This window comes from Salvelinus sp. IW2-2015, linkage group LG3 (genome assembly GCF_002910315.2).
Source record: "Salvelinus sp. IW2-2015 linkage group LG3, ASM291031v2, whole genome shotgun sequence".
Classification (NCBI taxonomy): domain Eukaryota; kingdom Metazoa; phylum Chordata; class Actinopteri; order Salmoniformes; family Salmonidae; genus Salvelinus; species Salvelinus sp. IW2-2015.
The window spans coordinates 12,535,390-12,550,923 of record NC_036840.1 but is presented as its reverse complement, the minus strand read 5'-3'; the positions used below and the strand labels follow the sequence as shown (position 1 = coordinate 12,550,923).

General features: G+C 44.0%; 2 protein-coding genes across 2 annotated transcripts; one reads left to right on the top strand and one right to left on the bottom strand.

Annotated features, from left to right (window-relative positions):
* Positions 1-729: 729 nt before the first annotated feature.
* Positions 730-8,125, bottom strand: LOC111950861 (protein mono-ADP-ribosyltransferase PARP12). The gene is made up of 8 exons (XM_023968781.2): positions 7,743-8,125; positions 7,250-7,385; positions 5,829-6,093; positions 5,607-5,702; positions 3,462-3,588; positions 2,081-2,249; positions 1,590-1,710; positions 730-1,366 (listed from the first exon to the last, which is right to left on the bottom strand). Exons 1-8 carry the CDS (start codon positions 8,069-8,071, stop codon positions 1,266-1,268), a joined length of 1,344 nt encoding a protein of 447 aa, XP_023824549.1. The 5' UTR covers positions 8,072-8,125; the 3' UTR covers positions 730-1,265.
* A 779-nt stretch (positions 8,126-8,904) lies between these two features.
* LOC111950854 (KICSTOR subunit 2) lies at positions 8,905-15,225 on the top strand. Its single transcript, XM_023968769.2, has 3 exons — positions 8,905-9,438; positions 13,167-13,455; positions 14,143-15,225. The coding sequence occupies exons 1-3, from the start codon at positions 9,198-9,200 to the stop codon at positions 14,960-14,962; spliced, it is 1,350 nt and encodes a 449-aa protein (XP_023824537.1). The 5' UTR covers positions 8,905-9,197; the 3' UTR covers positions 14,963-15,225.
* The last annotated feature ends 309 nt before the right edge of the window (positions 15,226-15,534 follow it).

Sequence of the window (15,534 nt, the reverse complement as noted above, 5' to 3'; positions counted from 1 at the left end):
AATGACAATGCCTTGCTAGCTGACTTTTCCACTTTCGAAGCACGGTTTCCTGAAGCATTCTGCCCTGTTCTGAAAGAACTCCTTGAGTTTACTGTCATGTTGTGCCTGGATGTTTGGTCAGGACGTGTCGTTTTAATAATTTGTTCGTTTCGACTCATTACTAAGCACTTCCCCACACAAAACAGATTGTGGGTGCTCCTCGTTATTTCTCAAAGTTTGTATGAAAGAGACAAAAAGTCAGCACTATATTTGCGTTTCATGCCAATTGAGCTCAGTCAGAACTGGTGGCTAGCATGAGTCTATTTCATGACAGCGTGAGTGATGGTGAGTCGGAATAACAAGTCAGTGGCTTGAACTACAGCGCTGCAGGGTGTGGGTCGCGGAGTGATCTTCAAGAAAACCAAAGAAAAAAGATCCGGAAAACAGCGAAGCACATGGGCATCTCCCTCTACAACCTCTCCCCAAACTGAGCAGAGACTGCTGATAAGCAGAGAGCGCAGTTGCACTTGGCCAAATTAATGAAATAATGATACATTTACGTCGCGACCCATACTTTAAGAAACGCTGATCTATATGGTTTTCCTTTAGAATATTAGGGCCAAATGATGTTCATAATAAGGCTTCTGTGTAAATAATTATGTTAAATATGGGGAAACATGAAAATGAGTATGGTCTTGAATAACAGAAAATAGACATGTAGAAAAACTATTCCACAAATAAACATGCCAGACCAGTCTATAGTTTTATTATCACATCTTCATCTTTACATAAATATAGAGATGCATGCTAGGAAATATAGTTATATACTAGACTGCGATGAACTCAAAACGTGATATTCAAAATGTTAAAATATACAGAAAAATTCAAATACTTCCTCATTTGTCTACAGTCAGAAAGTTTGTACATAAAAGACGAGTTGTATTTAGGTATTGATACTTGATTACAGGAAACGTAAAAACAGACACCATCTGAGGGCACCGGGTTTTCCAATGAGCAGAAAAAAAGTAATTGCAAACAATATGCATATTATATCAGTAACATTATTTCAAATGAGCAACACACTGTGATTTCCTGTTGCTGGCTCTTCATGGCTGTACCAGGTAGTCATCCCTGTGGTATTGAGTGACTTACATACCGTGTTGTATTAGGGTGACTGTCAGCCAGTCCAATTTTTCCCCACTCACCAGATCCAGAGTAAACGTACTCCATTCATTCAGAGAGGAACAGATCTGCCCATTTATTCCTCCTCTTTATTTTCTCTCTCTCTACAGTGCAGTCTTGTTCTCCACTTCCATGATGGAGATGAAGTGTGGTCGGCGACGCACCCTCCTCTTGGTGTTGTGTTTGGGGTTCCGCTGGTACATGTCTGCAGGAAGGTTTGAAAGTGGAGGACAAGTTGATGAGGAGAGGGGCAGAGGCGATGAGGGTAGGGAAGAGAAAGGAAGGGTACAAAAAAAGAGAAGGAGGAGAGTTCAAAGATGAATGACACCTCGTCCTGGTCACTGTATGTTTTGATATAAACATATTGATCGGGTTTATTTCAGCTATTTCAGTGCAGGTGTATGTTGGGGATGTACTAAGGGCTTTACCTTGAAAACTGAGGTAGTAGTTGCGGTGACCTTTCATAATGGTGACCTCAGCAGATCCGTCTGCCAGGTACGCTTCCTCCAGCTCCCGGGACGAGAGGGACGTTATACGCTGTTTATCGTCCTGACCGCAAGACAACCGCAACACCACCACATACTTAGGCCGGGATTCAATCCAAGGCATTTTATAGAGTAGCACACTGGACAGCCGACAATGCAACTTTTAATGGTAATTTCCCGACGTTCACAGGAGATAGAATTAACGGTAAACGCTGCGCATGTCGGCTCATGCTAAATTAAAACTCAAGAGTAATGCGCTGCTCTATAGAGCGCCTGGCATTCAATCCAAGCTCTTATCAATACCGAATGCTCTTAAACCGTAACTCAACCATAACAGCACCACTACTTAACATCACAGAATCCTCACAACCATATCTCAACCACAAAACAACAACCGCAAAACTCAATGCCTTCCATTTTCCCTCCAGACTCACAGGTCTTCCAAACTCAATCCAGTTCTCGTGGTCGCCCTTGTAGTACCACAGCCACTCAGTGGTCAGGATGTAGTGAGCTGGCTTTGTTACAGAGGAAACCGTGGAGAGGCGCCGCACGGGGTCCGACTCCTGTGTCATCGTTAGGAAGTCTACTGGCCGAGATCCTGGACTGAGAGAGAGAGAGAGATGTTCATGGATTATTTTCATTTTACAGTCAGACTTTACGGTATGTTGCCTGTAAAAAAAAATCTGCAAATGTTTTTTAGAACCCAATTCATACAGTCCAATTTTTACCACACATTCTTGCTTGGATAAGCCTTTTATATATCCTGTGCACATGCCAGCAAGTTTAAGAGAGAGTACATATGGGCCGATGTGGGTGGTCGTCAGTGGTGGTCGATGCCGTTTAAGATGAGGGAGGACGATTTTTTATTTTATGAGCATTAACCAAATATACCCTACAGAAACTCACACTGATTAAGACAAGTCACAATATTTTGGTCAGGTAGGACAAGGCTACTAAATGACTGCAAGAGCAAAATAATCCACTTGTTAAAGTACTTCACATACTGGCAAAATGTTCTGATCAGTGCTAATGAATGAGTCAACTAAACAAGATGATCACGAGCAGTACTCACCTAAACTTAGCTAACATTTCCACAGCCTAATTGTAGCCTAACCAATATCCAAATGGAGATTCAGTGAAAATAAAAATCTGACATTAATTGATTTATCAAGAGTCCCCACGCTTGTCTCAAAGCCGTGCAAAACGGTGCTGAAATAGTTGACTACACACGGGTAGGCTATGCTTCAAATGTAGTATAACAATTTGATGACTTTCGGAGTTTCGGTAAGCAACAATTTAATGCCTTCAATTGCATTAGCCTACTTTATTCCAATATGTTCATCATTCAGTGATATTTATTCCCAAAGCAACTTTTTATAGATCCATCCAGTTGTGGTTAAGAAAACAGTTAATGTAGTGGGTTATGCTAAGAGATGGGTGTAGTGACATGCCTCGCAAAGTTTAGAACTGCCAGGAAGAAAGTAGTAAGGGCGCTGCCTAGCAACCATCATTGGTCCATTGTTGATATAGTCCCAAAATGTTTTGCATGTCAGAAATCAAGTTTTCAAAATACAAAAATACAGACAGTATTTTGAGTGGAATTTTCCTTTAAGAGCAAAGTGCGTCCCAATGCCGCCTCAGCATTACGGCTACATTTCATACTAAGCCATAGGCAGAACTTTACCGCAATCATGACTAGGTCGGTTCACGGAAATAAAGGTTAGCGGGATGCTAAAGTTGGCGGGAAAACATATTGGTTTGAAAAGGTGCATAAGAGTCCACTTTCAACTTTAGTGAGCAGCGGTGAACCCTGACCTGTGTGTGTTCCGGGGATCACAGAAGGCTCTCTCGATGTCCTCAGTGTGATGCAGGTGTATCCAGTCGTTCCCATCAAACACCTCCCACTTATAGGGCAGGTTAAAATGCACACAGATACACTGGTCTGGGCACACAAACGCATTACACAAACAAGCATGCGAGAACCACAACCAAACATAGCAAAAACATAGAAATATACCAACAGCGGAGCATCAAGTCTAGGTCCAAAAGGCTCCTTAACAGCTTCAACACGCTATAAGACTGCTGAACAATTAATCAAATGGCCACCCGGACTATTTACATTGACCCCCCCCCCCCACCCTTTGTTTTTACACTGCTGCTACTAGGTGTTTATTAGAATAATAGTGAAGACATCAAAACTATGAAATAACACATATGGAATCATGTAGTAACCAAAAAAGTNGCTAGAGGAGTCACTACAGACCCTGGTTCGATCACGGGCTGTATTACAACCGGCCCGTGATCGGGAGTCCCATAGTGCGGCGCACAATTGGGTTTGGCCGGGGTAGGCCGTCATTGTAAAATAAGAATTTGTTCTTAACTGACTTGCCTAGTTAATTAAAAAGTAGCTGACATTTCACCAAAATCCCTGAATTAGCCACCCACGCAAGCACTGTACTAGTCAAAGGTTTGGACACACCTACTCATTCCAGGTTTTTTCTTTATTTTTACTATTTTCTACATAGTAGAATAATAGTGAAGACATCAAAACTATGAAATAACACATATGGAATCATGTAGTAACCAAAAAAGTGTTAAACAAATCAAAATATATTTTAGAATCTTCAAAGTAGCCACCCTTTGCCTTGACAGCTTTGCACACTTTGCATTCTCTCAACCAGCTTCACGAGGAATGCTTTTCCAACAGTTTTGAAGTGTCACCAGTAAAGCACCCCCACACCATCACACCTCCTACTCCATACTTCACGGTGGGAACCACACATGCAGAGATCATCCGTTCACCTACTCTACGTCTCACTAAGACATTGCGGTTGGAACAAAAAATCTAGAATTTGGATACATCAGACCAAAGGACAGCTTTCCACGGGTCTAATGTCCATTGCGCGTGTTTATTGTCCCAAGCAAGTCTCTTCTTCTCATTGGTGTCCTTTAGTAATGGTTTCTTTGCCGCAATTCAACCATGAAGGACTGATTCATGTAGTCTCCTCTGAACAGTTGATGTTGAGATGTGTCTGTTACTTGAACTCTGTGAAGCATTTATTTGGGCTGCAATCTGAGCAGAAGTAACTCTGGGTGTTCCTTTCCTGTGGCGGTCCTCATGAGAGCCAGTTTCATCATTGCACTTGATGGTTTTTGCGACTGCCTTGAAGAAACTTTCAACGTTCTTGACATTTTCCGGATTAACTGACCTTCATGTCAAAGTAAGGACTGTCGTTTCTCTATGATTATTTAAGCTGTGCTTGCCATAATATGGACTTGGTGTTTTACCAAATAGGGCTATCTTCTGTATACCACCCCTACCTTGTCACAACACATCTGATTGGCTCAAACGCATTAAGAAGGAAAGAATATCCACAAATTAACAAGGCACACCTGTTAATTGAATTACATTCCAGGTGACTATCTCATGAAGCTGGATAAGAGAATGCCAAGAGTGTGCAAATTTATCATCAAGGCAAACGGTGGCTACTTTTAACAATCTCAAATATAAAATATATTTTGATTTGTTTAACACTTTTTTGGTTACTACATGATTCCATATGTGTTATTTCATAGTTTTGATGTCTTCACTATTATTCTACTATGTAGAAAATAGTAAAAAGAAAAGCCCTGGAATGAGTAGGTGTCCAAACCTTTGACTGGTATTGTCCATGTACAACTTACCTCGACTAACCTGTACCCATGCACATTGACTTGGTACCGGTACCCTCTGTATATAGCCTCCTTATTATTATGTAATTTTGTGTTCCTTTTTATTTTATTTTTTACTTGAGTATATTTAGTAAATGTTTCCTTAACTGCATTTCATGAACTACATTGTTGGTTAACGGGTTGTAAAGTAAGCATTTCAGGGTAAGGTCTACCTACACCTGTTGTATTCTGCACAGGTCAACAGGCAAAAATACATAAAAACATAACATCAAGTAGAAGAGAGCTCACCCTGGAATCTACAGTTCCTGCGTATGAAATGCAGACAAATCTCCTTCCTGTCCTCTTTCTTGATCACAGGCCTGGAGACCAGCTCACCTACACGCTCTGATACAAACATATACAGAGCGATTATACACATACTGCAGATCAAGCCAAGAGAACAGCTCAGTTGCAAAAATACTGCAGATCAAGCCAAAAGAACACACACACTCCAGGTGAGGGATTCTGTACCTTTAGCATTGTGGGGTGTAGTGGGTKTGTTGAGGCGGTSGAGGTTCTGGTAAACGAAAGGCAGGTCGTTGATGATGTCACCGCTGAGGCCCCTCTCCTCCAGCATGCGACGGCCATGCTGGTCGATGACGTGCTGCCTCTTGCACTTAGGCCCGAACATGCAGTCATCCTGCACAAAGTGCATGCACATGTGCACTTTGGTGCAGCCATCCCTGAAGGTGCATGCGCCGTGGGGCCCAGAGCCCTTGTTGTAGTGAGAGCACACCTGATGTCAGGAACACACAGCAAAAATTGTCAGAGACAATCATTGTGGCAATGCAGTCACACATAGCCAACCAGAGAGGGGCTGAGCCAAGCAGTTGCCTTTAGAATACATGGTCATCGTCAAAATGATCTAACCTCGCACACCAAGAAGTTCTACTTTACCTCTTTGGGTAACGAATACTTCCCGGGGACAAACCCACATCAACAGCGTAAGTTTTTATATTTCCTTTTTTTGTTGTATTCTTTAAAAAAATATAAAAAATCTTTATTTGCTTTTTTTTTTTGTTCTTTTTTTTTTTTTTGCACACAGGAAGTCCCAAGGTGTCTTCATCTCAGATCACTCTTCTCCGACATTGGGCTTTAGGCTGGACATGGTGGTATTTGTAGTGTTTTTTGTTTTTTTGTTTCGTCTTTAAACATTTTCATCAATTTACTGTGATATTTGTTTAGACTGGATGAGCCAACATTACTCTCGGAAAACTGAACACGTTTTTTCCTTTTTTTTGTTGAGAAACTTGTTTGTGGCTCCGAGGCCTCCATATAGTTGTCCAATCAGATTACAGGTGCTTCTGGTTCGGAAAGGTATCGTCCAATCAGTGTGCAGGATTCACTTCTCACTGAACCTGCCTATAAACTCATCCAGAATCCCCTTCCCTGGAATGCCAGGATGTAAGCTACTTCTGTCCATCCCTTTTTGGGGAGATAGAATGAGTAAGAGATAAAAAGAGTGAGAGAAAAAGAGAGAAAGATGGAGGAGTTCTACGCCTTCTACCCATGAGCTCGTACACAAAGAGCACTCAGAACACTGCTACACTCCCTGAGGGCAGAAACCTGTAATGCAGAAACGTCCCACATTTTACTTAAGGGAGCAAGACTTCATGGATCAAGAGAGACAAATTCACATACAAAGAGAGCATGAGACACAGCATTGCATTTCTACTGTATTCATGTAATGGGGAAAGGGTATATGCAAGTCTACAGGGGCTTAGGGAGAGATGCTAGGGATTGGAACTGGGCTCATTTCACAATGGAGACCGCCAGGCCTTGGTAAGGCTCCATCCAGGCGTGTAGTGGGGCTCTAGTCAGTAGTGGAGCGGCCTGTGTTGTATATTCTCTGTGTGTGTTTGTTTCTGGGTTTGTGTGTGTATGTGTGTTACCTCCGGCAGCAGGGTGGGATCATTCTGCAGCAGTAACAGGAACAAGTCATCCTCGTGCAGCTCATGCAGAGTGCACTCCCTCAGGAGCGTGTAGTTATGCTCCGAACGCACGTCATGTGAGAACTTGCACTGCTTCCTACAGAGAGAACAGCACACACAGACAGACCGGAGTATGTAAACAGACAGGAATGTACCATAAAGACATCAAGCATAATTTTGCTTTTGTGTAGGCTACTGAAAACTCATTATCATGATATGCCTTGTTCCAAATCAAGGAATTTAAGGAAACATAAGCAATTCTGATGATAATAATAAATGTGCTACCACTACCTTACACACATTAGTGTACTAGACTAGATGATGCAGGTGTTATTTGTCCAAATTGATCAATACAGAATAAAAGGGGCGTGATAGCTATCTCATCTATGCTGCTGCTAGCTAGCCACTCCCCAACCCTGTAAAAATTACTCACCACGGTCGAGGTTTCTCTTACCTGCCTTTCCCAAATCTACAGTTTCCATAAACAAAATATTTGCAAAGGTGAAGCTCCTGGCAATCTCTGCAATCTTGTTTTGTGTAATTTTTGCATAGTCGCAGCGACGTTTTGGCGACAATCACACAGTCAGTTCCCCATTCGTCCGTTCTCTCTTGGTTCCGCACCACAACAAACCGAGAACACTTCTTTACAATGTACCAAAAGTCGTCCTCAGTTATTTCAACACGCTGGAATACTTTCCTGTGCAATTGCTGGAAGGCTAGGGAACCTTTGTTGCTGCATAATATACTGGTGGCATGATTAATTACTCTGGAGTAACTGGACATTTTTGGTGCCTCTCACTTGCGGATGAGAAGGCGGAAGCAGAAAACCAGCAACAGATTGGCAGTGCTAGTAGTTCTACTTTCTCAACGCAGGGGCGATCGCGTTCAATTCAGAGCATTACAGAAATGCAATGGCGATTGTCGCCCCGTTGTGGATAAAAGTGGAAAGTGTTCTAAATATCAAGCATTCTATTTTCAATAATCTGTTACCAATAAACCACACATGAATTAGATTTGCCCCCTATATTATACTATTGATAAAAAAATCGGGTCTGTGGTCACTGATTATTTCATCCATCTGTGAATGATTAACAGTGTGAGAGATGAAAAAGTGCTTAGTGCTATCCAGTACCCTTGTTAACCTTAACAATAACCCTTACCTAACTCCAACCTTCTTCTTCTTGCTGTGTGGCAAAAATATGCGGTGTCAGGTTTTAGCAGAGGACATTTTTTTCTAGAGTATTGAAAAGAGTCGTTTATGTTTGACGTCAAATGCTGCTAACACTCACCCCAGAAAATCTGAAGGGTGTTCAAGGATACTTTAACAGCCAAATTAAGTCACATTGAGTGTTCGTTTGCAGGTCTTGTAAGGTAAATCAAGATGGTTTTTTGTTCCCATGGCATAGGGATGGCATGGCACTCCCTACAACTTGGTAAGTACTTAAATATTAACACAGCTCTATCCAACGAAAATGATGGAATTAAACAATTTATTTTCATATTTCCATTCAAGTGTATTTCTGTATCTGTGTTTTTTTTAACCACTCCAAGTCAGAAGAGGGCGCTAGACGTTCAGATTGCAACGCTCCCGCCAGACACTTCTGCTTTGCCGTAGTGTTGTGATGTGAATTGAAACCAAGATGGCGTCTACGGAATAGCTAGTTAAATTTGTATACAATATTTCATTTACCGCATAATGTTTTATACATTTCGTTTGTTCTATGTCAGTGCTAGATTAACAATACATTCTGACAAATTCAGTTTTGGCCGAGAGAGGTGTTGCTAAATTGTTTTACCTAGATCTCTAGCTAGCATGATAGCAGTAGTATCGAGCAAGTATGCGACCAGTTTAGTACGGCAATAAATGTTCTATTCACAAGTTAACTTGCTGTATTAGCTATCCTAAAGCATGATGGAGGCTCCGCGTGAGGAGGAACTGCGGCCGGTGCCTCGTGAGCGGGCGATTCTGGAGAGTTTCTTCACCCAGCTCGGAATGTTCTCGTTCGACCGGGCGAAAGATTATGTGGAGAAAGAGAAGGACAGCAGCAAGAGCGCAGGGGCCATCTGGGCCGCTCTCCTTGCCGCCTTCGCACACCTTGCCGCAGCGGAGAAGGCCTATCACAACATGACGTTCCTGGGACAAAAACTGGGTAAGAAGCACCCCATGTAAACACGCACTGACAGAAAATGTCATTTTTGTTGCACTACAAAACTCATTGGTGTGGCAAAATGACACCCCTCAGTGCAATTCATGTAACCTATCACAAGTGGGACTAGTATCACCATGATGTTATTATCCAGACGAGAAAGTCACGTTCCATAATAGAAATTTGAAGTGTAGGTTTCAAACAGCAGGTGGCGATACAATCCCACATTTTTATGACTTATGTATTCAGCAGCACATCACGTTGATATTATGGGGGTAGGAGGAAGAACGTACAACTGGATAAAGGATTTCCTTTTTGGAAGGTCTATCCGGGTAAGGAAGTCTATTAGGCAGCTAAATGGTGGATAACGGTACACCACAGGGGAGCGTGATTAGACCTCTGTTGTTCTCAATCATAATCAATGATGTTTACTTGCAGTTATGGCTGGATATGGGGAGGTCATTATTTGCAGATTATGGGGCCTTATGGAAGAGGGGAAGAAATGTGACATACATAGTCAGGAAGGTACAGGAAGCAATTGATGAGGTAGAGCGGTGGGCATTCATGTGGGGATTCAGGTTTTCTGTAGAGAACTCTGTGTTCTTTACCAGGTGGGAGATGATATATGCTTGAGGTTATATGGAAGAAACCTGGAGAGGGTGGGGTCCTTCCAGTTCCTTGGGGTGTACTTTGACACTAGATTGACCTGGGCAGAAGCCATTGATAGAGTGATGGGAGGGTGTAAGAAGGAGCTAAATGTGATGCACTGTCTGATGGGGAAGGAGTGGGGGGCTGGGCGTTCCTCATTGAGGACCATGTACAGTACCAGACAAACTCTTTCAAGGGTTTTTCTTTATTTTTACTATTTTCTACATTGTAGAATAATAGTGAAGACATCACAACTATTAAACACAACACATGGAATCATGTAACACAGTTAAACAAATCAAAATATATTTTAGTCTTCAAAGAAGCTATCCTTTGCCTTAATGACAGCTTTGCACACTCTTGGCATTCTCTCAACTAGCTTCACCTGAAAATATTTTTCCAACAGTCTTGAAGGAGTTCCCACATATGCTGAGCACTGAGGTCCAACTTATCCCAAACCATCTTAATTGGGTTGAGGTTGGGTGATTGTGGAGGCCAGGTCATCTGATGCAGCACTCCATCACTCCCCTTCTTGGTCAAATAGGCCTTACACAGCCTGGAGGTGGGTTGGGTGATTGTCCTGTTGAAAAACAAATGATGGTCCCACTAAGCCCAAACCAGATGGGATGGCGTATCGCTGCAGAATGCTGTGGTAGCCATGCTGGTTAAGTGTGCCTTGAATTCTAAATAAATCACTGACAGTGTCACCAGCAAAGCACCACCACACCTCCTCCATGCTTCACGGTGGGAACCACACATGGGGAGATCATCCGTTGAACTAGTCTACATCTAACAAAGACACGGCGAGTAGAACCATAAATCTTGAATTTGGACTCAGACCAAATAACAGATTTCCACCAGTCTAATGTCCATTGCTCGTGTTTCTTGGCCCAAGCAAGTCTCTTCTCATTGGTGTCCTTTAGTAGTGGTTTCTTTGCAGCAATTTGACCATGAAGGCCTAATACACGTAGTGTCGTCTGAACAGTTGATGTTGTGTCTGTTACTTGAACTCTGTGAAGCATTTATTTGGGCTGCAATTTCTGAGGAACTCTAATGAACTTATCCTCTGCAGCAGAGGTAACTCTGGGGTTCCTTTCCTGTGATGGTCCTCATGAGAGCCAGTTTCATTATAGTTCTTGATGGTTTTTGCAACTGCACTTGAATAAACTTTYAAAGTTCTTGACATTTTCCGAATTGACTGACCTTCATGTCTTAAAGTAATGATGGACTGTCATTTCTGTTATGTTATGTTCTGTTATGTATACCAACACTACCTTAACACAACTGATTGTCTCAAAAGCATTAAGGAAAGAAATTCCACAAATTATCAAGGTACATCTGTTAATTGAAATGCATTCCAGGTGACTACCTCATGAAGCTGGTTGAGAGAATGCCAAGAGTGTGCAAAGTTGTCATCAAGGCAAAGGGTGGCTACTTTGAAGGATCTCAAATATAAAATATTTTGATTTTTTTCTCCCACGTTTTTGGTTACTACATGATTCCATATGTGTTATTTCATAGTTTTGATCTCTTCACTATTCTACAATGTAGAAAATAGTAAAAATGAAGAAAACCCTTTGAATGAGTAGGTGTATCCAAACTTTTGAATGGTACTTTGTTGCTTTGATACGATCTGTAGTAGACTGTGGCAGTATAGCGTATGGTTCGGAAGCCAGGACCTCATTGGAAAGGCTAGATGTCATACAGGGGGCAAAGACTCTGAATATGTAATGGGGCGTTTCAGACCTCCCCAGTGGCTGCACTACAGGTGGAGATGGGGGGATATGCCATTGCAGATTAGGAGACAGCAGCTGGCAAGGAATTATCGGGTCAATCTACAGGGACACGGGGTGTCTCGTCCTGCGAAACGGATTCCACATGCATGCTAGAAACATGAGTGAGGACAGAACATGAGCTTTGGGTGGGTGGGTAATACACAGGCGAAGGAGATGGGACTGTATGGGAGTATAGTCCAATGGTAGCTATTCCTGTAAGTCCACCATGGCTACTCCTGCCTAGTTGATCTAGAAGTGTTGGAGAGACGACAGAGATGGGGTGTTGATTCATCGGATTTGTTTAATAGACATCTGGATACTGTGTATCAGGATTTTGTGGCCATTTACACAGATGGTTCAAAAGATTCAAGGACAGGATGCACTGGGTCAGCATTTGTATTGCAGGAATGTGGGGTGGCAGTCAGGAAACGTATTACAGATCAACTGGCTCTATATACGGCGGAGCTGATGGGCATACTGTTGGCCTTGAATTGGGTGGAGGAAGTCAAGCCAGCCAGAATAGTTATTTGCTTTGATTCATTCCGTGTTGATGAGTTTTCAGTCTGTTAGCTCACGTAGCAGGCAATACCTGCTTTGAGGTACTAGAAACCCATGGCAGGATTAGACAGATGGTTATACAGATAAGATTTACTTGGGTCCCAGCCCATGTGCGGGTGGAGGGGAATGAGCACTTAGTAGTGGGGATGTTGTAGATTCAATGAGCACAGCAGAGGCAAAAAGCCTGATATGGACAGTGATGGTGCAGAGATGGCAGGAACAGTGGAATAGAGATACTGAGGGCAGGCATTTATTTGAAATACAGATGAAAGTCTGGGAGGGGAGGATGGCAAGAAGTAACAGAAGCGAGGGTGCTATTTTTACAAGATTAAGGGTGGGACACAGCCGGTTGAAAAATTATTTAAATGTGATAGGAAAGTGTGATTATTGCCAGGAAACAGAGACAGTTGAGCATGTATTATTACAGTGTGGGCAGAATCAGAAGGAAAGAGAGAGGATGAGATCTAGTATGAGGGTGGCGGTAATGCACCATAACGTTAGATACCAACCGCGATAAACCCCACTGAAGAAAGACAGCACATCACATCTACCCCCCCACTGAGGGGTTGGCTGGAAGTGGATGTTTACAGTATTTAACCCAATTTCCATTTCCCCTGAAAATCCGGTTGTTGGGACTTTAAAACATCAGCTACGTTAGGTTATAGCTCCCCAAACAACAATTTCCAACATGGACTGTTTTCTCTACGTTGCTCCAATATGTTAAATCAGGATCATAACCCACTCTTGCAGGCGGCCAGTCGTTCTTCAGCCGCAAGGACTCCATCCGCACCATCTACACCTCCCTGTTCAACGCGCTGAGGAAGGTGGTGACCATGGGGCGCCACGCCCAGCCAGGCTCCGCACCCTACCTGGAGGACCTGCTGTCTCACCTGTCGGAGCAGCTGTGCCACTTCACCCAGGCCCGCATGGAGATGGCTGACCTGTACGAGAAGATGCACGCGCTGGGCAGCCAGAAGAACATCAACTCAGAGGAGCTGGTCGCCACCCTCGAGGCAGTGCTGCAGAAATACAGCTCCAGGTGGGTGGGACGTGTCATGTGTGTAAGATCAGCTGTGTGTGCAGGCTGTAATAGTGTGTGAGTGGCTGAGAAATTGCAGAAACGAGAGTATGGGGAGGGAGGGGCGGGTGGTGGGCGAGCACGACAGGGGAGGGAGGGGTGGGGAGATTTCTGCTGAAATCAGCAGATGTAAAATTTAGCTCAGCCGGAACCAAAGCAAGCCCAACACAGAAAAGCCCACTGTGCGGCGGAGTCGCAGTTCACACTGCAGCGAGTCACAATCTGGCACACATGGGTGGTTGTGCAGTCAGGGTTGAAGGTGACTTTCTCGCACAGCAGTCGACACTGCCAGGAAACGTAATCAGCACTGAGAATACACAGGTTATTAACTGCTAATCAGGGCCAGAACCTCCACACCCAGTCGCACACACAAATGTGCATAGTGCACACACCCTTAGCAGCACAGAACATCAGACACATCCAATGCTGTTCTACGGCCACAGTCCATCTCTTACGGTATATTAATCAGCATTAGTGCTAATGGGGCTATTTATCATTAGGATAATTGGTCTTACAGAATAGTGAACACGATTGATTCGTAGTGGAGTGTGATCAGTTAAGGCTACCATCTGACACCACCAGCATTTCTCCCTTACATTAGATATGGCTTTCTCTCCAATGACCCCTACATCTCCTCCCTCCTCCCAGGTTCCACCACCCCATCCTGGGCCGCTTGGAGGGGGGCTTCCAGACAGAGGTGGATGTGGTGACACAGCTCCTGCGCTGCCAGGCACAGGTGTCAGAGTGGCACTTCCTACCCGCCCTGCTCAGCCTGCACGGGGCTAGCTCTAAGCTCACTGCCTGGGGACAGCTCTTCCAGCGCCAGAGGGAGACCCGCAAACACCTGTTCGGAGGCCAGTCCCAGAAGGCAGTGCAGCCACCCCACCTGTACGTGTGGCTGCAGCGCCTCCAGGGGGCACTCCTGGCTAAATTCAGCTTCTACTTCCATGAGGCGCTGAGCAGGCAGACGGTGTCCGCAGACATGAAGGCCCTGACAGCACGCACGGCGCCCGATTACCACGGCAAGATCTGTTCGTTTATCCGCAAACACGATGCCAACAACGTGTCGCTGGTGTTCGACAACCGCGGCTTGGACAGTTTCCAGGGCCACGGCTACCACCACCCGCATTCGTACCGCGAGGCGCCCAAGGGTGTGGAGCAGTTCCCCGCCGTGGTGTCCCTTCCCGGGGGCGAGCGGCCACTCACGCACTGGCCCAACGTCATCATGATGATGGGCGACCGCGAGGCGGAGCTCAACACGCTGGACAAGGTGGTACACTTCTACGACGACAAAGTCCAGAGCACTTACTACCTGACCCGACCAGAATCACACTTCACCCTGGTGGTCATCTTCGATGGCAGGAAGTCCGAGAAGGACTCGCACATCACCGCCTTCCTGCAGGAGATCTCTGGCTCGCTAAGGAACTCCAAACCATTCAGCACCCTCAAACCTGGCTCCAAAGGCTGAGAGAGAGAAATGCCCTACTTCATATACATTGTAAACTGACTGTCCCCATAAAGGGGAAGCGTGTGTGTGTGTGTATCGTTATAACAGAGACGAGGGATTGTTCCAGTTCCGTAGACAGACAGGATGGACAAAGTTGTCTAATCATTAGGAAAGCTTCTTGAGTAACATTGTTGCAATATTCTGATTTTGATTTTAGCTTCTTAAAAATGAGTGGCCGGAACCTTTTGCTTTACTACTTGATATTTCAATATAATTAGAACCTCGGCATTAGCTTGTTTTTAAATCAGAGAATGGCTTGAACCCGTGGTCCAACTGTTGGTTCTGTTGAGCATCGTGCTTTGAATCCTTTAGTTTTTTTTTGCCAAATCAGTTCCAGACCAAAGATGTGCGTCACTGACTATTAGACGCAGCGTGGCCTTCTCACAGTGAACTGCTCTATCGACACGTTTGACCTGTTTCTATTCCAACACAGGATAGCCAACTTCCTATCCCCGTCAGGGATATAATGATGCGATGTACTGAAAAATATTTTGCTTAATTTATGTATACTTTTAACATTTGTTTGTTTACTG